This window comes from Solea solea, chromosome 3, assembly GCF_958295425.1.
Source record: "Solea solea chromosome 3, fSolSol10.1, whole genome shotgun sequence".
Lineage (NCBI taxonomy): Eukaryota > Metazoa > Chordata > Actinopteri > Pleuronectiformes > Soleidae > Solea > Solea solea.
In genome coordinates, this window is record NC_081136.1 from 5,744,954 (window position 1) to 5,766,088 (window position 21,135).

General features: G+C 39.9%; 2 protein-coding genes across 2 annotated transcripts in view; one reads left to right on the plus strand and one right to left on the minus strand.

Moving 5' to 3' along the window:
* The first annotated feature begins 995 nt into the window (after positions 1 to 995).
* On the plus strand, positions 996 to 15,338 carry prkd4 (protein kinase D4). The gene is made up of 19 exons (XM_058625981.1): positions 996 to 1,227; positions 1,765 to 1,941; positions 3,750 to 3,888; positions 4,219 to 4,350; positions 4,924 to 5,078; positions 5,492 to 5,687; positions 5,868 to 5,951; positions 7,124 to 7,301; positions 8,016 to 8,139; positions 8,584 to 8,661; positions 9,586 to 9,829; positions 10,277 to 10,302; positions 10,395 to 10,467; positions 11,264 to 11,370; positions 11,447 to 11,608; positions 12,538 to 12,636; positions 12,737 to 13,004; positions 13,636 to 13,721; positions 14,510 to 15,338. Exons 2-19 carry the CDS (start codon positions 1,783 to 1,785, stop codon positions 14,672 to 14,674), a joined length of 2,475 nt encoding a protein of 824 aa, XP_058481964.1. The 5' UTR covers positions 996 to 1,227; positions 1,765 to 1,782; the 3' UTR covers positions 14,675 to 15,338.
* actn3b (actinin alpha 3b) overlaps positions 15,202 to 21,135 on the minus strand; it is a 30,570-nt gene continuing 24,636 nt past the window's right edge. The window contains exons 13-21 of the mRNA XM_058625980.1: positions 20,233 to 20,341; positions 19,985 to 20,125; positions 19,262 to 19,444; positions 19,000 to 19,134; positions 18,405 to 18,584; positions 18,165 to 18,311; positions 17,974 to 18,039; positions 17,659 to 17,817; positions 15,202 to 17,061 (exon numbers count right to left, since the gene is read on the minus strand). Of these exons, the coding sequence (XP_058481963.1) occupies positions 16,903 to 17,061; positions 17,659 to 17,817; positions 17,974 to 18,039; positions 18,165 to 18,311; positions 18,405 to 18,584; positions 19,000 to 19,134; positions 19,262 to 19,444; positions 19,985 to 20,125; positions 20,233 to 20,341 (1,279 nt within the window). The 3' untranslated portion in view covers positions 15,202 to 16,902. The remainder of the gene's footprint in view (positions 17,062 to 17,658; positions 17,818 to 17,973; positions 18,040 to 18,164; positions 18,312 to 18,404; positions 18,585 to 18,999; positions 19,135 to 19,261; positions 19,445 to 19,984; positions 20,126 to 20,232; positions 20,342 to 21,135) is intronic.

Here is a 21,135-nt window from a genome sequence, read left to right on the forward strand (position 1 = left end):
TTGTCTTTTTTTGTCTGTGTAGCAGAGTTTTGGTCTTCTGTCACCTGGTGACATACCCACGCTGCACACAGGAAGTGATTTACTTGGAGGCAACGGCAACTGTGCGCGAGGAAAGCAAGACGACTGCAAAATCAAAACAGAGGTGTCCACAAACGGTTTGAGAAGTGAATTTTTACTGTTAAACAACTATTGAATTAATCGCACAACACTTGACCCAAAAAATCAAAATACACAAACTTTCAAAATGATCACAATTTTTTTGTTTGAAATACACTTTGTTTGCAATGATTGGAAATTGAATTGCTCACGCTGACTCTTTTGCGTTTGCGCTCCAAACTTGTTTTCTTTGCTCTCCCTGGCCTCTTTGTTTGCAAGCCTGACCATGGGCGGGGCCTTAGGAAGCTATCTGCTGATTGGCTACGGAGTGTTGGTGTGACCGCTTAATCTGACAAGCATTAGATACCGACAATTATTTAAAATGATTACAATTAATAAGTAACTTGTCGGGAGACAGCAGGGAAAACTTCAGATGTAATAAGCAAAAAGTGTATATTCAAATAAATGAAATACAATAACTTTGATTAAAATGGTATTTTGTTTGTTTTGATACAAATCTAATTCCAGAAAACTGCAGTTTGACTGGAGAAATGCTGCTTGTGGTCATGAACAACCAGGTTTGAGCTCCCAAAAAATTTCCCAAACAACCAAAAATCGTTAATTGATGACCAAAATTGTTTGCCGGTTAATGAAGTTGAGAGTTGCAGCCCTAATCAATACCTGTGCTCAGAGCTGGATGAGGGTTACTGTGTGTGTGTGTGTTTATGGGGGTTTACTGTTAATTTCAGCTTCCATTTTACTGATCACTGTACGTAGGCTCTTATTGTGAAGGAGTGTATTTTATCAGAGGTTCAATAAAAACAAAGTTCCACTTTTCAAAACGGAGCGTGTGTCTCATTTTGTCGTCCTGTGACGTGGCATCAAGTTTTTGATAACTGGGTTTGAACATGATCCGAAATGGTGTGTGGTTGGTGGGCGTTAACCGTGTGCTGCACATTCACAGATGAAAGTGCGTCTTGTCTTTTTTTTTAAACTTCCTGTCAGTTGAGCCCCTGACGGAGGAAACCACTCTCCAGTGCTGCTGTTGAACCGGTGACCTAATGATCTGCTCAGCGTCTCTGTTGCATCTCAGGTGGAATATCGACGCGTTTGTGAACCGCAGCTGGAAAAGTAAGATGAGCAACATGAAATAAAAACAGATGCACCTTATTGTCAACTAATGCCATATAACTTGATTTTATGTAACTAAGTGGTTTCCTTTTTCAAAAATCTTATCTGTACTTTTATTCATTTGAATCGTATTTATATTAACTAAAATCAACCTGTAATGTGCTATTTATTTCTTATATATAGATAGATAGATAGATATAGTGTGTAACAATTTTTCTGAAGAAATCCTTTGCAAGGAAAGTATAAAAGTGATAGCCTGCATAGATATTTTGTCTAAGTTATTTTTTGACTATATATGATTGTGAATTCAGATTTCACACACAAATTGGGTCAAATTAGCTGTTAATTTGCAAGGAAACTTTTATCCGCTTGTCTTAATGTGATAAAGTGATGAATTCACAATGAATATTTGCTTCCTAAAGTTTCAAGGTGTCTTTAAAACACAGCCAGCTTTAAAAACAAAGAAATGAATACACCAGTAAGTATAAAAATAATTTCCTCCATTTTTAAGTCCAGTCCAACTCCTCTGTCCTGCAGGCTGTGAGTGTGTCTCAAATGTCCGCAGCAGTGACTCCCTCCAGTCCCTCCAGCCTCGCGGCGCAGGCCGTCGTCCGCTTCCAGCTGGGTCTGTTCAGGGAGGTGGTTCGAGTCCCGGCCGGGAACCTGAGCTACCACTATGCTAAGAGACTGGCTGCTGAGGTCATCGAGCGCAAGGTGACCAAAAACTCCCCGTTTCTCACATCAGTACTGCTAAACTGGGGCATGAATAGGGGATTTTACTGTGTACTGTCTACATTAGGGTTAGCTTTAAAGGAGCATTCCACTGAATTTTACACTTTGAGTTGCCTTCCTGAGGAATTCTAAATATTTTGTGGGTGTAAATTTGCAGAAAATTTACTCACATAATGGGAATTTTTCCAGTAAGCATTGATTTCAACCTTTTAAGTTGTTTCTAGAAGTTCAACACTAAATGTGTTGTTAACCCTTTAACAAACCACACGAGTGTTTTTTTGTGCAACGCCTGATTTAATCTTCTTATATTAATCTGTATCAGATGTGTGGAGGTTAGACCTCGCTGTTACGGTCAAAACACAGTGGCCGCAGTTAAAATGATGTAAACGTTGCTGCCTCACATCCCACAGCTGAAAAAGGATGGACTCCAATACGTTCACCTGCTTAATTCTAGGCTGTTTTCCACTTAATTTTACCGTTGGAAAGTCTTTCCCTGCTGTAAACTGAAGTGTGTAAACCACACTTTCTTCCTGCACCAAAGTCCATAGAGAAAATCAGCCATTTTTAAAAGATGTCTTAAAATGTCACAGACATAACCAGGAAGAGATTTTACATATATATGTGTTTGAATAAGCTGTATGTTTTTAACCCTTCACACAGTCCCACAAGGAACGTTAAATGTTTAAAATTAGAAGTCTCTGTCTCAGTTGCCAGGAAATGTACTTAAAGGTTATCTCATGCATGAACAATGACTGTGTAGGCATCTGTAGCTCCTGCAGTTTCATTATCATATACTGTGGTTTCACATTGTCACGTATCATCATGAGCATCATCACACACGTTGTGACGGACTGAGATTGTCAGAATCTGGTCAGTAATGTCTGAAAATCCCTCCGTCCGTCCTTCATCAGAGCTGTAAAAACAGTGTTGGTCAGGTTCAAACTTTTGAAAAAACCTGTCTTAAATGAGGACAGTGTCTCAAAATGAGGACAGTGAAGTGCAGGTGCTGAAGCTGGTGTGGTCTTCAAGCTGTGAGTGTGTGTGGTCGAAGAGTGCAGAAAACTTTCCAACCACAACCTCTCCCTTAGTTAAAACACAAACACACACACGGGTTTGTTCACCTATTCTTTTGAAGACACTGATTCACTTGGACAGTCTAAACAAACCTTAACCAGTTAATGCCCTAACCTTAACTTAACCACAATTCAAATCCCAAGCCTTTAACTTCACCTGTTCCTCAGAAATGGACCAGGATTTGGTCTCAATGAGGACTACTGGTCCTAATAAGGTCAGTGTTTCTGCCAGCAAAGGTCCTGAAGAGGCGATAAATACAAGCATGCACACACTTTGAGCATTGATGTGTGGAGTTTCCAGGCAGCAGGTCAGCACCGTCTGAAAAATGTCATCAGAGTTTAAGTGCACATGTGAAGCACACTCTTCATACACTGCGTCTTGTTTTACAAGATCATTACAAACATGTTCGTGTTTTATAGTTGCACAAAATCTATATTATAATATTTAATACATAACATTGGTGTCATACGTCTGCACGCTGAGAAAAAGAGGTATAAATCACTCCTAAGTAAGTTCTGTACCGCTGGGTTTAACTTTATCTTTGAGACTTTGACCTTGTGAGGACATTTTTGGCTGGTCCACACAACTTTAAAGAGCTTTTTGGGGATCAAGACCTGGTTTTAGGTTTAGGGGTTTTGTTGTTAAATGGTAAAAGTTAGTGTTGGGGGTCTGAGTGTCCCCACAAAGAATACAAAACGAGCGTGTGTGTGTTTCAGGCTCCTGACTGTAGTGTGGTGGGTGCTGGCGAGAAGCTCCTCCTCTTCAGACATCAGCCCGCTTCTGAGCAGCTGCTGCATCGCCTGACGGATGACGACGCACTGCAGGACGGAGACTTCATCGAGGTCATCGTCGCAGGTCAGAGGTCAACACGCTGAACTTGGTTGGGGGTGAATTATACCATCTATTCAAGTACCTTTTTTAAAGGATCATTCTACGGACTTCTTCATAGTTTGAGTTGCCCTTTTCAGCTGGAAATTTTTAATAGATATTTTGAGGCCATATATTTGAAGAAATGAATTTGGAAATTAAAGGCAAGAAACAAAAGGGAGGTTACAAAGGATTCTCAGATGCCCTTTAACAAGCCACACGTGATGGTAGAATTCACTTCTGACACTTTGTTCAGTCAAACTCCAACCTGTCTATCGACTTAATGACGTGTGTCTCTTGTGTCCGCTGGCGTCTCAGGGTCGGCCTCTGTGACGGAGGTCCGCATGCGTCCTCACTCTCTGGTCGTCCACTCTTACCGGACGCCGACGTTCTGTCACCACTGTGGAGAAATGCTGTGGGGCCTCGTCAGACAAGGGCTCAAATGTGACGGTAAGGTTCCTTTTTTTAAAAAAAACCCACAGAACTTTATTTTATTGTTGTTTCCCATCCTTTACACACGCAAGAGTCGGAAACCTGAGAAAAAAGTTGAAATTCAGAGAAAACAGTCGGAATTTAATCTCAGAATTCGGATTTATTTAATATTTTTTATCAAGGCCCGAATACTCTTTAAAATATAAAATATAGATTAAAAAAAATTCTTAAATATATTCCTTAACATGAAATATACTTTATGCGTATTGAGTGGTATGGCCATTAAACCAAATACAACCTATTCATAGAACTGAATAAAAATAGAATGTGTCAATGTAAAGTTTGTACAGAGTTTAGTGACTTGAAAAATGATAAATTGCACATGGATTGCACAGTTATATATCCATTAATCTGTACAATAGTCACTGCTTTTCAAGTACTTTCTGCAGTTAAATGCATACATTTTATTGTATGTTTTCCTCGCCATATTTCGGGTATTTGTGAGTTTCTTTTCAACCTTCATTGAAGTGGTGTCTTCATCGTCATTATTGTCCTGAAGTGACATCTCCTCGTACGTCTGCTCTCCTCCAGGTTGTGGGTTAGATTTCCACAAACGTTGTGCCTTCCTGTTGCCAAACGACTGCAGTCGAGCTCGTCGTCAGGTCAGCACCAGCTTCTCTCTGTTTCCTCCCCGGCGACCGCGAGCTCTCTCTCTCTCCACTCAGGCTGGAGGAAGTCTGGAAGAGGTGAGTACACATGTTGATTCATTAAATTACCAATAAATGAGAATTTACTAATTCAAAATGATAAATTAGTCGCTACACTATGCACAAAATGCTCTTGTCATGATTTATATTGTTTTTTTTTTTCTATAACAATAGGTATATTGTTTATATTTAATAATAATACATGATATATCATATTTATATTATATTATGTCATATTTAAAGTGGTTTAAAGTTTGGGAAACACTGACCCAGCAGTGTGCAGTATATAATTCATGATTTTATGAAATATTGAATCATTACAAAGTTGTGGGTGGGTTTTTTTAAGGTCCCCAAACAAATTTGGACGACGCTTTTTTAGTTAATATACGTGGTGTAAAAACAACAAATCTACGGTCTGCGTAAGACTTTCCCCTCTGTGTCTCCGTCTTCAGATCAGCATGTCCAAGCCCTCGTCCAGACCTGTGTCGTGGGCGGAGCCACCGGTGTGGCTGGGCGTCGGCCGCGGCGACTGGAACCGGCCTAGGGTTCCTCACACCTTCCACATCCACAGCTACACCAAGCCCACGGTGTGTCAGCACTGTCACCGGCTGCTCAAAGGCCTCTTCAGACAGGGACTGCAGTGCTCGGGTGAGGATCACATTCATCTTTCACAGGATTTTTGTTGTTTTTTTAGTAATTTGGTATATAATAAGATTACCAGCCACCCGGTCGTTTGAGTTTGAGACCCTTGTTTTAAAACAAAACATTTGGAATCATATATGTTTGCTTTTTCTTCTTTTCTTTCCTTGTGTTGCGTGCTTCGCTCAGACTGCAGGTTTAACTGCCATCACCGCTGCAGAACCTCCGTGGCCAGAGACTGTCCAGGAGAGAGGAGAGGCGTGAACGGGAAAGGTGAGCTCATCTTTGCCACTTTAAACCTTATTTTCTGGCCCTGACGTTGTGATGAGTCGAAGCTTGTCTGTCAGCCGTGACAGACAGATGCAATTATGTCTTATAGTGTTGTTATTTTATTATGTTATCTAAATGTTTTCATTTCGTCACTCCTGCGTGGCTTTGATTTGGTTACGTTGCCATTTAAAAATGATCGTTGTGTGTAAATGTTACTGTTAAAAAAAGGTCTTAAGGGACAGTTGGTCCTCCGGAATCTTCACATTGTCAAACACCCCCTGATTTAAAGTGATAAAAATGATTTAGCCATAGTCCTCGCAGGTCACAGGTGCGTACTTTTTGCCTGGCGAATAATACACAACTCCATATATGGACATCCTGGGAGTCTGTGTTTATAGGTCCCATCTTCAGGCTTTAAGAAATGTATTCTTGAGTCACCGAAGTCACAAAATACGACGTTTTTGTTTTATTGTTGCTCATTAAAAACAAGCCAAGCGAACTTTGAACTGTGATGTATTCACAAATTCAATCTGATGTTAAGGTTTTTATTCCATATTTGATTTGAAATATTAGGTTTTTCTGCTGCTGTTACTGCTGCTTATTGTTCTTGTCTTGCCTGATATGTTCAGATTTTATATTAAAATTCAGATACATTAAAAACCCTATTTTTTTTATTATAAAGTCAACAATTAAGATGATTAAGGCAAAAAATTTAATGTTTTTGTCCCTTTTTTGGCAAACTTCATGAACCTGCCGAGAACTGGAGCCAAACAATTAATTAAAATATTTTTGAAATCGCAGAAGGTGCAATATTTTATTAAAAATACTCTTTTGCACTTGCCATAAAGTGACGGCAGCGCCGACCTTGTGACCTTCAGGTTTTTCTTGTCTCAAAAATCACTTGTTTTCATTCATGAGGGGAATATTTAGCAAAATATGCCTCACCCAGTCCTTTTTACATGTTGAAATATCCTTAAAGGGCCAAAACAACCAGTAAAACGTACATTTCCACTTGCCAAACATTGATGTCAACTCTGACCTTGTGACCTAAAGGTTTCTTTCTGCCTCAAAATCACATGGAAATTACTATTCATGAGGCTTATATCTGGCAGATTATACCTCACCAAAATGTGTATCAAATTTATCAGTTTAATGTGATGTCACTGATTTCCCAGAATCCTCAGCAGCCAGCCAGAGCTCCGTGAACCTCGAGGACAATGAGTCGGAGCTGACCAGTATGACGTCCCTGTCCGACTGCGACGATGACGACATGTCCACTGACTCACTCGCTGAGACGAAGGACGACGATGACGACGGCGGCGGCGACGACGAGCAGCAGCGTGAGCCAATGAGGTCAGAGCACGAGCAATGATGTCATTGATGATGTCACTGCTGTACAACAACGACGCACTGAAACACACTTTTTACTAAAACTGTTCATAGTTTCCATCTCATTCCATTTCAACCACCTGAAAAGTAAAAAAACAAACATATATATTAGTAAGCATAATTATGGGCTTTATCTCACAATTATAAGGCACTTTCTCAAATCATCACTTAACATCTCATAATTATGATGTACTTTCTCAAATCATCACTTAATATCCTATAATTATGATGTACTTTCCTATAAACTCCACACAAAGTCCGCAGACTACATTTCTTTTCAATGTGGATATCAATATGTTTATCTTTTCCTGAAGAAACACTTTGTTGTTTGTTTGTTTGTGAATGTATGATTTGATGTCAATTCCATCAACCAAAACTTCTGTCTTCATCAGCTTCATTAGTGTTTAAAAATTCTTCATTAGTGACAGGAAAATATTAGGTTTGCAAGATGAATTATATTTTCCATCCAAAGTTGTAAATCTAGTCATTTATTCTTCTAAAACAAACGTCCACTCACTCATTTTGGTTTATAAGCTTTTGAGGGAAACACTGCCACCCAGAGTTGCTCAGGTCACACTGCAGCTCCACAAAGACAAACTGACATTTAATGTCAAATTCAGCCCATTGTTTTTTATTTTATTTCTTTTAACTCTTTGTTGTCGTGCGTGCCCTCGGCAGTCCGTGTTTCAGCAGCAACATCCCACTGATGAGACTCGTCCAGTCGGTGCATCACACCAAGAGGCGAGGGGGCGGAGTCCTGAGAGAGGGATGGCTGCTGCATCACACCAACACTGACCCACTGGTGAGAAAAAAACACACACACACACACTGAATGTCATATGTATATATAAGCCATAAATTCTGCTTTAATTTTGCTTTTGTAAACTAGAGTCTACAAGGGACCGTCTACAAATTTCAACACCCACAAAGCAAATGTTCAATGTCTTCACCGTAATACAGCACAGTGTTTCTAAAATGACGACGTGCTTCATTCCTCTCCTGTAGATAACGCTTCAAAGAGCTTTTTCGTCATTTTTAATTGAGAATATTAGTTATCATCCCCCGGTATTTTATTACTACTTCTGTAGGAATAAAACGCTTTTCAGCTGCATTTCAAGAATTATTAATTTTTTATTTCTGTGTTTTTCCCCTCTCCCTTCTCTTCTTTGCAAATGTTCCCTCATATGTGATGAATTGTGGCCTAATTTTGTTTGTTTATTTGTTTGTTATTGTTTTCTCCTCCCAGAGGAAACGTCATTACTGGATCGTGGACTGGAAGAGCATTACTCTTTATCAGAACGAGAACAGCACCAAGTACTACAAGGTAAAAACAAACAAAAACAATAACACCAAACTCATAGTGATTTTATTTAAAGAATGAATTATGTGTTTTCTAAACCAAAATGTGTCCTGTGACCTGATTCATAAAACTGAGACTGTGTGACTCAAACACACAAAGTACAGTGAAAAAATCCAATGCACAACAAAGTCAAATACACAACAAAAACTTTAGTTTAACCCAGTGAATCTACATAAACATGGTTTATTCTATTTAAAAACACATATTTGTTGTGATGCAAGTTACATGTACGGTAAAAAAATGTAAATTAAATCAATTACAACTGGTAATTTTGATTAAAAACTGTGAAAGTGTCAGCGGAGTTGGTGCAAACAAAATAGGTTATTAATTCAGTTTTTTGTTGTTTTTTTTTCTTTGTAGATTTTTTACAAAGGTGTTTTTAAGATGATTTGGTTAGAGTGTAAAATAAGCAACTAAAGTGTCAAATGAGATGAAATAAAAAGATTTAACTTTAAAATAAGCAATACTATATTCAAATATGAGATTAAGACTTAAAAAAAATACAATACAGATTTAAAATCCGGTTAATGTTGGAAGGGATGGTGACAAAAAAAAATCAGTAAAGTTGAGAAATAAGAGAAAAAGAGGATAAAAGTGATTAATAGGAAAGAGATTAGGAAAATTAAAAATATTTAAGTCTTAAGGTGAAAGTGATGGTAAATTAAAATGCAAGCATTGGGATTAAAAAATAAATAAATAAATTATATAAACAAAAATAATATACACAAATGTAGGAGCAGAAGATTTAATTATAATAAAGAAAACGGTAACATTTATACAATATATGGAGAAATTCAAGAAATTGTAAAAATGTTTTATTTAAAATTCATCTCTAATAAGAATTAAATGGTCTTGATGTTCTGAATGAAACCTTCTCTCCTCCTATAGGAGATCCCGCTGTGTGAGGTGCTGCAGGTGCGAGGCCCCGCCCACCTCTGCATGCCCGTGTTGCCGGGCAACTGTGCCCACTCCTTTGAGGTGGTGACGTCATCGCTGGTGTTCTGTGTGTCAGACGACGACAGCGGAGGAGGAGCGCCGCTGTGGCAGAGCGCCATCCGCCAGGGTCTGATGCCTGTGGAGAGCAACGGACGGGGAGGAGGAGGAGGAGGAGGAGTTGAGGAAGAGGAGCATGGTGAGCTGTCATATGATGGGATATTGACAAGAAAACTTAAATTTTTTGAGGTTAAATAAGTAAATCTGGCACGTAATGAGACTAAAGACATAAAATGACCTTGGTATAAGTTGATTTTTAAACACGTAGGATGAGACGGCGACTTCAAAATGGTGGTTACAGTTGGGAATGCTGACTCAGCACTCGCTACTAATAAAATCAAATTTTGATACTTAAGTATCAAAAGTAATTTTCCTGATATAAAATGTAGTTAAGTTTTAGAAGTAAAAGTATTAAAAAATGTTTAGTCCAAATCGTAGGTAAGATAATGATACTTATTTAAATATTGGTATTTTTATACATCGATTGCATTGTACAGCGTTTTTATCAGCTAATTTCCTGTTTGCTGGATTAATATTATTGATATTTTATTGTACAAACTAAGACTTGCTGTGTTTGTGTTTGCAGATTCAAGTTCACACACAGACAGTCCGGTAAGTATCTGGTATTTTTCTGTCCGTCCGTCCCCCACCGCTTTGTTTGTTTGTTTACAGTGTTTGTTTGTGTTATTTATTGTTTCTTTTAGGATATTAGCTCCATGTATCAGATCTTCACAGACGAGGTTCTGGGTTCAGGACAGTTTGGAGTCGTGTACAGAGGTGAGAGCGCATCGCAGACGACACGTTTGAGCAAGCGCACTTTGCATTACTGCAATAATGCGACCGTTTGTGCATTCGGAGAACAGTTTCTGAAAGCTGAGAAGTTACACGTCAAAGCATGTGTGGTAATTTCACTCTCGCTGTTTCAGGAAACCGACAAATCAGCGTCTTTTTTTGTCTAGAAAGGGGAAAAAGTGGGAAAAACGCCTGTAGATAGTCTTTTATTGCAGTAAAGTTTACCGACAGTTTGACGACACTACACTGTTTTATGGGGAAGTTATTGAATTTATTTTATTTATTTTTTTAAATGTTTTTCGGGCGTTGCACTTTGTAGGCGGTCCCTGCGCTCTGGTCTCACTGTTGACTGCACGTAGAGATCAGTGAAGTTTCTCCAGCTTTTTTTGATGAAAACGCTGGCGTAGCTCGTTGTCTACGTTGCTTTGATTCAAAATATGTCTCACATGTGTTTCAACAATGTTTGAATCTGTGAATGTCTTTCAACATGTACTTAACCCGCAACTTTCGGGTCACGTAACTCGCGTTAGATGGAAAAATCTAAACTGGACGAAACGGGAAACTCTCGTTATCAGATTTGACAACAATATCGGAAATTGAAGAAAAAAACCGAGTCGTCTGTTTTTACATTTTATTTTGAAAATCAAATTAACAGCAAGTTATCTGAAATTTATTTTGAAAAAATTAACTTCATTTGGGAAAAAAATAACTTTATTTGGAAAAAAGAAAGATTGACACACCTTTAATTGCGGTAAATAAATGTTTCTATGTTTACGTTCAGGGACTCACAGGAAGTCTGGTCGACTCGTCGCCATCAAAGTCATCGACAAGACACGTTTTCCCACCAATCAAGAACAACAGCTGAGGAACGAAGCCTCCATTTTACAGGTCAGATTATAAATCCATCGCAAACGCGAGTGTTTTTACTGGATTATTTACTTTACTAATCTGATGTTTTGTCCAGGCCCTGTCTCACCCGGGCGTGGTTCTGTTGGAGGGGATGTTCGAGACGGTCCAGCACGTCTTTGTCGTCATGGAGAAGCTCCACGGAGACATGCTGGAGATGATTCTGTCCAGCGAGAAAGGACGACTCCCCGAACGCATCACTCGCTTCCTGGTCACGCAGGTATTTAACGCACAGAAAAAATAAAGTGATTCAAGTGATTTATCTAAGATCAGCTGATCAAAATCACTTCTTGTGTAAGGAAAAGCCACTTTAAAAGATTCAATCATTCAATATACACTTATATAAATGTAATACTAATACAATAAACAAGTAGTTAAACATCTACACTACCAATATTCAATCATTTATACTTATGCATTTTGGAGCCAAATTTATCTTTACACTGTGTATGAGTGTTTCGTTTCCCCTTATTTTATAACTATTGTCCTTTTTTTGGTAATATTTTGTATTTAATATTTTTTCCCACAAATATTCTTGATAAATGAATAAAACAATATAAAAATATTATATTATAATATAATATAACATATTATATAATATTAATATTATATTAAGTGCTTTACTATATAGTTAATTATTTTCTTAAATAATCAATGAAGGCGACATAGCCATATTTGTCGGTGTCCTTGAATGCATCACATATATTGTTTAAGTATTTCACAACTTTAAATCCATTTATGTCTTATTTCACTTTTTATTCTTGTGGTTTTTAATTGGTATTTTCATGCTTTGGTTTAATGCTTTTATTTTGCAAAGCACTTTGGTCACCTGTGGCTTGTTGTAAAGGGTTTTAGAAATAAAGTTTACATTATATTTATATTATTATCCTTCTTTATTATTTAGTTTTTTTCTCTTTTGATGACTAGATTTATGTTTGTGTCATGCCCAGTTTTAGCCACATGGGGGATTCTCTCAGATTCTCTTTACTTTTGTTGTAGACACGTAAAACTAGTCGTGTATGTTTGTTTGAATTTTGACGTGTGTCAATTTGCAACCAGAGCTTTTAGTGATTTCTATTATTGAATTTTCTTTGCAATCTGAGGAAAGTGAATGTGTTTTTCTGTTATAAATATTGTTGTTTGCTGCAGATATTGGAGGCGCTGCGTTACCTGCACTTCAAACACATCGCTCACTGTGACCTCAAACCTGAGAACGTTCTCCTGACCTCGGCCGACGCTTTCCCTCAGGTGCTGTTTGATTCTTCTTCTTCCATAATCAGGGCAGCATGAGTATAAAAAATATAAATCCAAGACGACATAGCCGTAATCTCTCGTCTCGCGTCAACAGGTGAAACTGTGCGACTTCGGCTTCGCCCGCATCATCGGCGAGAAGTCGTTCCGCCGCTCAGTGGTGGGGACGCCGGCGTACCTGGCCCCGGAGGTGATCAGCAGCTGCGGCTACAACCGCTCCCTGGACATGTGGTCGGTGGGCGTGATAATGTATGTGAGCCTGAGCGGGACGTTCCCCTTCAACGAGGACGAGGACATCAAGCAGCAGATCACCAACGCCGCCTTCATGTACCCGCGGCAAACCTGGGCCTCCGTCTCACTGCAGGGTCACGACCTTTCTGCTCTTCATTGTTCATGACGCCCTTTTCTCCCGCGACGGTGCATTCAGGGACGCCGCGATCAGTTTGATAAGAAACACAAACATGTCAGAGAACTACCAAATTGTTTTAATTTTAAAGTGATAACAGTGATTACAATTTGACAAAAATCACTTTTGGGTTTTAAGTTTAATTTCTGTCAAGAAAATCCTCCTAGATTTCAAGATTTCAAGAGTCAAATGAGTCGATTTATATGCAGTAATATTTGACACGGCTCATAAATGGAAGGCGACACAACCATATTTGTCGGTGTCCTTGAATGCATCAACTGTAATAATTCTTGTTTGATTGTTTTTAAGTGTACTCTTTATTTAACGACTTTAAATCGACGTTAAAAACCCTGACATTATTTTAGCTTTCATTATGATTAAATTTAATAATGAAAAAAAATCAAATAAATCCTAAATATTTCATATTTAATGTAAAATATTGAGAACACTAGGTTTTTATGGCTGTATCGTTCAAACAAGTAAAATCTCATTCTCTGTTTCTATTTTATACAGTTTTCCACCTGCTGATCTTTTAAAAACACGTTGAGTAAATGTTTGTTTATTTGTTTTGTTTGTTTGTGTCTCTGCAGCCGTGAGTCTCATCAATAACCTGCTGCAGGTGTCGCTGAGGAGACGCTTCAGTGTGGGCAAAGCTCTGGCTCATCCTTGGCTGCAGGTCCCACATTTTTACCCTAACCCTTACCAACAATCAAATTTATTGTTTCTCTGTCTCTGTTTTTTATAGAAGTGAACTGCATTCACCCTGAAATATGTGGTTAAATGTAATAATAGGTTTAATTATTCAGCAAAACTGAACAGATAAAGTTTGTTACTCATAACATTTTTTAATTTTAATGTTTTTTTAAAAAAGATACATCTCATTTTTTTCTTGTTTTTGGGAAAGTACATTAGAAATCAAGGAAATTGTATCTTCTAAAATTTGATTTTAACTCAGAAAGAGCTGAAGTAGTTTTTCTTTTTTAGGAAAACTAATTGCTTTAGTTTAGATTAACTGCAGAAATAATCATTCATTCAGAAAACAGAGGTAAAATTACCTTTTTTTTTGAGGAAATATAATTTAGGAAAGTACATTTTTTTTGGAAAGTATTTCATTAATTCAGAACCAAGCAGAACTTATCTAATTAAAGTATTTTCCACCTTTTTTAAGGTAAATACTATATGGTTGACAGTTAAAATGCAGTCAGCACTTTATCCAATCAGGAGCCAGAACTCCACAAAGAGGTGGTCCTCCCTGCTTGTGAGGTCAGGCTTGTTTACCCCGCCCCCTTTGATGGAATGTGTTCATGAGACTAAAACATAACATCACTTAATTTTCCATATATATAAAATCTGAATCAGTTTATCTTCAGTGACATTTTTTCTCATATTTAAGTAAATTGAATAAAACCCCTGAGTTTATGTCCTCCTTTGCCCCGCCTCCTCTTCCTCTGCTCCTCCCTGCAGGACTTCCAGCTGTGGTGTGACCTGTGTGAGTTTGAACAGAGGATGGGCCTCAGGTACCTGACGCACCTTGGGGACGAAGAGCGCTGGACACGCTACGCCCGAGAGAAAGGCCTGGACTTCCCGTCCCACCTCTGCTGGAACCCTAACTACCAAGTGGACACATGACCTCCATGCTGGGGTTAAAGGTCAGAGAGTTTTTTGGTTTTTTTATATCGTTTGTTTCAAATATCGTTATTCATGTGTTTGGGATGTCGGGAGTAAAATCTTTGTTGAGGGAACTGAAGGCGAAAGAATTTAAATGAAAATAATGCGAGACAAAATTTGTCTTAAAGCTGTTGTGCGTAACTTTTGAAAATAATCTGTTAACGAGTATTGAATCAGTTCAGGAAGTTACTTGTTTACATCGAGACGGATGGAACATTGTGCGAGTAAAGCGAAACGACCGCAAACAGGTCGGAATTTGATGGAAAAAAACACCCAGTTCAGCAGTTTAACAGGATACACGCTTCTTGTCCCCGCCCACCCCTGCTCTGCTGCTGTATATACACAAACGCACCCTCAGTCAGGTCTGGTAGATGAAACAAATTAGTTCTGCTCACGAAAAAGCAAACAGACAGAATATCAACAAAAGTTACGCACTGCAGCTTGAAAAATGAAGACAAAGTTTAAAAAAACAACAACACAAACTGCTGTTTAGTAATATAGTTTTCCTTTTTTATTCCAAGTTGAACTTTAAAGTGAAACTGTTATTTGTGACGTCAGGGATTGACACAGTGGGTTTTAAGATGATGTGGAGGAAAAGAATGAAGCAGAAACGAAGAGGGAAGAACAGTCAACTTGCACTGGGTTTTTGTTTTTTATCGTCATCATAGCTCGTCCGCCATTTTTTTTTATTTTTAAAAACCCTGGGATTTCCTCGCTAACACAAGCCTGCCGCGGTCCCACGTACAGTTTCAATTCTCCGTATTTATGTCCACAACTTTCCCCCTCCGATGCCCTGTCCGTCCCCCTCGCCGCACACACTCTCTCCGTCCAACGTCTCTCCTCCTCGTGGACGTTTGGACGTCGAGAGCGGGATCGCTCTCTCTGGACGTGACGGTTTTATCTTTCTTTGTCTTCCTTCATTTAGCCATGTCTACGTTTTAACCCACAGTGCTTTGCGTCGAGTTGCTCCCTCACTCTCTCTCTCTGCGTGTCAACGTTTTAGATTCTCTCGTTCATCTTTCCTTTCACATTCTGGGCTTTATACGATTTTAAAGGACCAGTGTGTAAGATTTATTTGGGTTTACGACAAAACTGAATATGTGACTTTTTCTCCAGTGTTCATAAAAAACAAGTGTATTTTAACTGCTCTTATATTAAAGCAAAAGCCATACATCTTTTTTAAATAATGCAGTGTGCCATCTAGTGGTAAACATGTGTAACTGCAAGAAACCAATGAGGAAAGAAGAATGTGTTCTTTCCCCATACATGTAATGGCGACATAATTAAAAACACTCATTTTGGAAAGTTGAACACTGGAGGAAAGTAAGAGTTAAAAAAGCAGAAACGCACACAAGAAAAATCCGACAAGAGTCATCTTTGCCATTAATTGCAATCTGCAGCCTCACCAGTAGATGTCACTAAATCTGACACACTGGAGCTTTTTAAATCGCTCACGTGGCCCGTCTGTCGTCCTGTGGTGTATTCTTACATAAAAATAAATCTGTGGCAGCACCTGTCTCGCGTTTCTCCTCGGCAAATACGGTTTTGTGATCTTTTTTTTGATTGTACGATTAAGGGAAGAAAGAGTCTGAGACTCACACATACAGCAGCATTTTTCTAAACTTCAACAACAAGCATGCATCTGCACAAATACACAACCAAGCCAACTGACCAACCAGCTTGTTTTTTTTATATCACGATTCCTTCTTTAATTAATTTACCCTTCTACAAAAAAAATATGTCATCTGAAGGATAGAGAAAGAGAGAGGGAGGGAGGGAGGGGAGGGAGAGCAGGAGGCTTTGCTCAACACTTTTTATTTTTCAAACTTCTTTCTCCCTTGTATCGTCTCCTAAATAAATAAATACAGGTATGTTTATATGTACGTTCCTTTACATAAGTTCAGTGCAATACCTGGCACATTTCTGTTTGTTGTTTTTCTTTAAGGCACTTGAAAAGAGGGGACGGTCCAGATTTGAGCAGAGTCTTCTACTCTCACCCCTCTCTAGGCAGTGTATGAGGACAAGGGAGGAAGGGAAGGAGGGAGAGGAGAGGAAAAGATGATAAGAACAAAGCCTGTTAAGGAGGACAGTGGAAGGGTTTTAAAATTGCTCTCTCCCAAAACAGGAGAAAATATAGAGGGGGAAGCTGGGAAGAAGGGATGAGAGGAGGGTTTTGTTTTTTTTCTTTCTTATAAGTCGCTCTCGCCGTAGAGGGCGCTGGAGAAGGAGATGTAGTCCAGGGCGTCGGTGGGACTGCTGGGTCCGGTGAACCTGGTCATGCGGCTGATGCAGTACTCGGCCTGCTCTGGTGGCAGCTCCCTGCGAAGCTCCTCCACTGTGATGTAGCACTGCAGGAGAAGACAAGAAAGAAGAGGGTGAGACTCGTCTGTGACTAAGAGGCTAAGAATTGAGAGAGGAAGAGAGAAGCATGAGAGGATGAGAAAAAAAAGAGGAGGATGGGAGGAGACTAAAGAGAGGATAAGTCTAAGGAGAGAGAGTGGAGGAGGAGACTGTCGTCATTTCACTCATAAGAATCTAAACTCCTGTTTTTAAAGACAGTAGATTTGCCAACGCATGTTGGGCTATGATTGGATGATACCAGCTGTCAATCACACTGGTGTCCCAGCCCACGTGTGCTGTGTTTGATGGATTCAAAAGTACAGTGAATAGCCACCAGGGGGCGACTACTCTGGTTGCAGAGTCCACATTTGAATGAAAGTCTATGGGAAAATGAACGTCTTTTTCTCACTTGAGGAGTTAAATGTCTCAATCACTAGTTTCACGTCTTCTTCAATAAAACATGTTCATTTTGTACATTACGTTCATGTTTAGAGGGGAAACGAAATACAGCACGTATGTGTGATTGACAGCTGGTGTTGTCCAATAGGAGACACGTCATGACCAGTGGCCTCTAACTTTAGACACTCCTGTAGAGCGCGACTCACCTTGTCTGAGGCCAGAATCTTGAAGGAGGCCATGACCTGTTCTGCGGTGTCCGTCTCGGCAGTCTCGCGGGTCATGAAGTCGATGAAGGCCTGGAAGGTGACCACGCCCATGTTGTTGGGGTCGACCAGGGTCATGATGCGAGCAAACTCCACCTCACCCTGTCACAAAGGAGAGACGCATTTCAACTTAAAGTCAAATACATGGCCTTCGGTTCTGCCTCAAGTGTTTGTTTTTATGCCTCTAAAGAAGTTTTAAACCACGCGTTTTATCGTGATCGCACTTCCATCTTTTTCTCCTGAAAAACTTGCACTGACCAGATCGTAGCCCATGGAGATGAGGCAGGCGCGGAAGTCGTCTGGGTCCATCATGCCGTTTCTCTTCTGCAAAGGAAAGAAACACACGTATCTGTCAAACTGGTTATAACGTTTATAATAACAATACACCGTCAACTCTTCTGTCGTCGCTGGTCCAAATTGTAAACTTAAAGAATTCCTTTGGCCCTCACCCTGTCGAAGTGGTTGAAGGAGGCTCTGAACTCGTTGAGCTGCTCCTGGCTGATGCCCTTGGCGTCGCGGGTCAGGATCTGGTTCTCCACCTCGTTGATGGTTCTGGCGATGGTGGTGAGCAGCTGCTCCCAGCCCACGCGGATGTGCTACAGCGGCAGTGAAACAAACGGTTAAAAAAACCGAATGAAAAGAGTCAAAGTGCCCCCCCCCAGATGTGAGGTCTGAGCCTCCATGTTTACCTCCATGGAGTAGTTGGTGTGCTTGTTGTCGAAGATGAGGGACTCCTGGCTGAGCTGGTGGTCGCCCTCCAGCTTGTCGATGTTGGATTTGTAGTTGATGATGTTCTGCTCGTACTGTTTGAGGCTGTTCATCTGTTCCTCCAGGGAGCCGGCGATGTCCACGGACACGTGGCTGATCTCCTGCAGAACCACCAAAAAAATGGCTTCAACACAAGGCCCTTCCCCACTTATCTATATGTGCAATATAAGTGGACGTGTACAGAGAAGTGTGTCCTCTGGGGAGTTAATCCTTGTATAATTCTGCTCACATTCAGGTTTAACTCACCTCTATATATACTATAGACCACTATATATAAACAGCTTTTTTTTTTTCAATCCAATCCAAACTGAGGAAAAATGTGTTTTTACGAGACAACTTAAAAACAGGGAGTGAGTCGGCCACGGTGGATTTAAATCTCAGTGATGCCGAGAATAAATGGTTCAGCCTTGGCAAGTTGTCTCAGTTTGAAAGAAGCTGGACTTTTACCACTGAGTTAATCTGCAATGCCTGACTCAGATTTAATCCTTGCGTCTCCGGCTGTGAGCGGCACCGTACCTCCATCTTGGTTTGAATCCAGGGTCCGATGATGTTGGCCTGGGCAGCAAACTGGCGCCTCAGTCTCTCGTTGGCCTGCTGTCTGGCCACCTCCTCCTGGAGCATTTGGTCTCTGAGGGGCACGAGGTGCTTCACCTGCGGTGAAATACGGTCACTTAAGCGTCAATAATTACACTTTATTCTGTGTTAAAATCAGCAGCTGCCGTGTAGTTGAGAAGAAAAGAGGATTTCTTTCAAATTTAAACCAAGTGTTTGGACTCACAGTGTCCCACTTAGTGCTGATGTCCTGGGAGGAGAGGTTAGTGTACGGGTTGATTCCGGACAGCTTGATTCCGTAGGTCTGGGCGATCTTCAGGATCTCGTTGTGGATGCCCAGCGTGGCCATGCGCTCTTTGTCGGCCTCGGGCAGAGTGGCCTTGAACTGGTCGTGAGCTGTGATCAGACTCTGTGGCGGGGGGAAATGTGTTGTTAACGTGTCAATATCGTGCTGTTGTTTACATCAGTGTCCAGTTAAATCCCCTCTTTATCAGCTTTTATCAGTGTTTCCATGTACAGGTTGTGTTTGTCACAAATCTGGATTATTTTATTGTTCATCTTCCTCTGGGGAGCACTGATATTACTGCTGCTTATTGCTATTATTAAATAGATTTCTGTAATTCAGTGGAACCATGTGTAAAATTGAGGTTTTAAGTCATTTTTCATTTGGCAATAATTGGGCCTAATTGATTATTTAATCTGATTGATGGTGTATTTTTAAACTGAGCTGTATTTGTTTACTATACAATTTCAGACTTAGTAATAATTAAAGCTCTGAATGTTTTCAGGTTCATAAATGTGAATCTTTTCTAGTTTATTTGCTCCATATAACAAAGAAACTATTAAAACAGTATAATTTAGATTTGAGAACATCATAATTTCCAGATTAGGGAAACAGTGAAAGACATTTCCAAACCAATAATTTGACCCCATACTTAAGAGTTTGTACCTGGATCTCCTCGATGCTGTGAACGATGAACATGTCCTGCAGGTCCTCCATGGCTCCGTCCATCCAGTTGTTGAAGGGCGCCGCCCTCTTGGCAAACTCCAGATACAGCTGGTCGATAGTTTCCCACAGTTTCTCCACGCGCTGCACACAACAAAGACAAAATGTAAAGAAAAACAATCAACATCCAGTAAATCTGCCTCGTTATTTACTGATGAATGGACATAAGTGGACACATGTCGCTGTCTCACCTCCAGTGCGTCCCTCCTCTTCTGGGTCAGAGTGCCCAGGTTGTCCCACTGGTCACAGATGCCCTGACAGCGAGAGTTGACTGAGGCAGCATCGTGGTAATCCAGCTCACTGGAGGCAACGCCAGAGATTGATTAACAACCAATGCTCGGGCAAAATTTAAAAAAATCTGAAAATCTTCTGTCAGTAACGAATATTTTCTCAAATAATCGATCGATCGAATTGTTTGCTTCACAAAATGTCTGGAAATGATGTTTCTCAGATGTTCAACATTATTCAGTTTTAATGATTTCTTTGTCATGAAGAGCAAAGAAACCAGAAAATATTCACATTTTAGAAGCTGAAAACACAGATAACCTAATATCCATATCACGGCCTCCAGTCACGATTCCCCAACTGTGTGATATGATACAGAGAAAAGGTTGAATTTCTGAAATTTACAGCTGTTTCACAAACAAAAAAAAGCCTCTTCTGTCAGGGCAAACGTTGTGATGTTGCGAGCTCGACTAACAACTTTTTTTTAACTTTTCATGACGTCATGTTTCAGCTTCAGGTACTTGATAAAGCATCAAAGGGATCGTCTCCGTCTCTAAACTCTCGTCGATGAGGAGATCAGACGTTTCTGCTCCCTTTTCATCTCCTCGTCCTCACATTAATATGCTTTTCACTCGTCTTCTGCTCCTTTTGTTCTCTCAGCTCCACCATTAGCCTCCTGAAACTCTTCCAAGTCTGACTTTTTTTGTTGCCTTCAATAGAAGAACATTTTCGGTGTTTTCTACAGTTCCTCCTCCTGCTCCACTGCAATTATTCTCCTTTCACTCTGATTTCAAAGTTAAAGCCCATTCACGCTGGTCAGAAACCCATTAAATCCTGGGTTTAAACTGTTTTTTTTCCACCAGTGGGAA

Coding starts and splice junctions, on each gene's coding strand:
- prkd4 (XM_058625981.1), top strand. CDS start 1,783: ATGTCCGCAGCAGTGACTCCCTCCAGTCCCTCCAGCCTCGCGGCGCAG. Junction 3,889..4,218: donor CATCGAGGTCATCGTCGCAG/GTCAGAGGTCAA, acceptor CTGGCGTCTCAG/GGTCGGCCTCTGTGACGGAG. Junction 11,371..11,446: donor ACGAAGCCTCCATTTTACAG/GTCAGATTATAA, acceptor TGTTTTGTCCAG/GCCCTGTCTCACCCGGGCGT.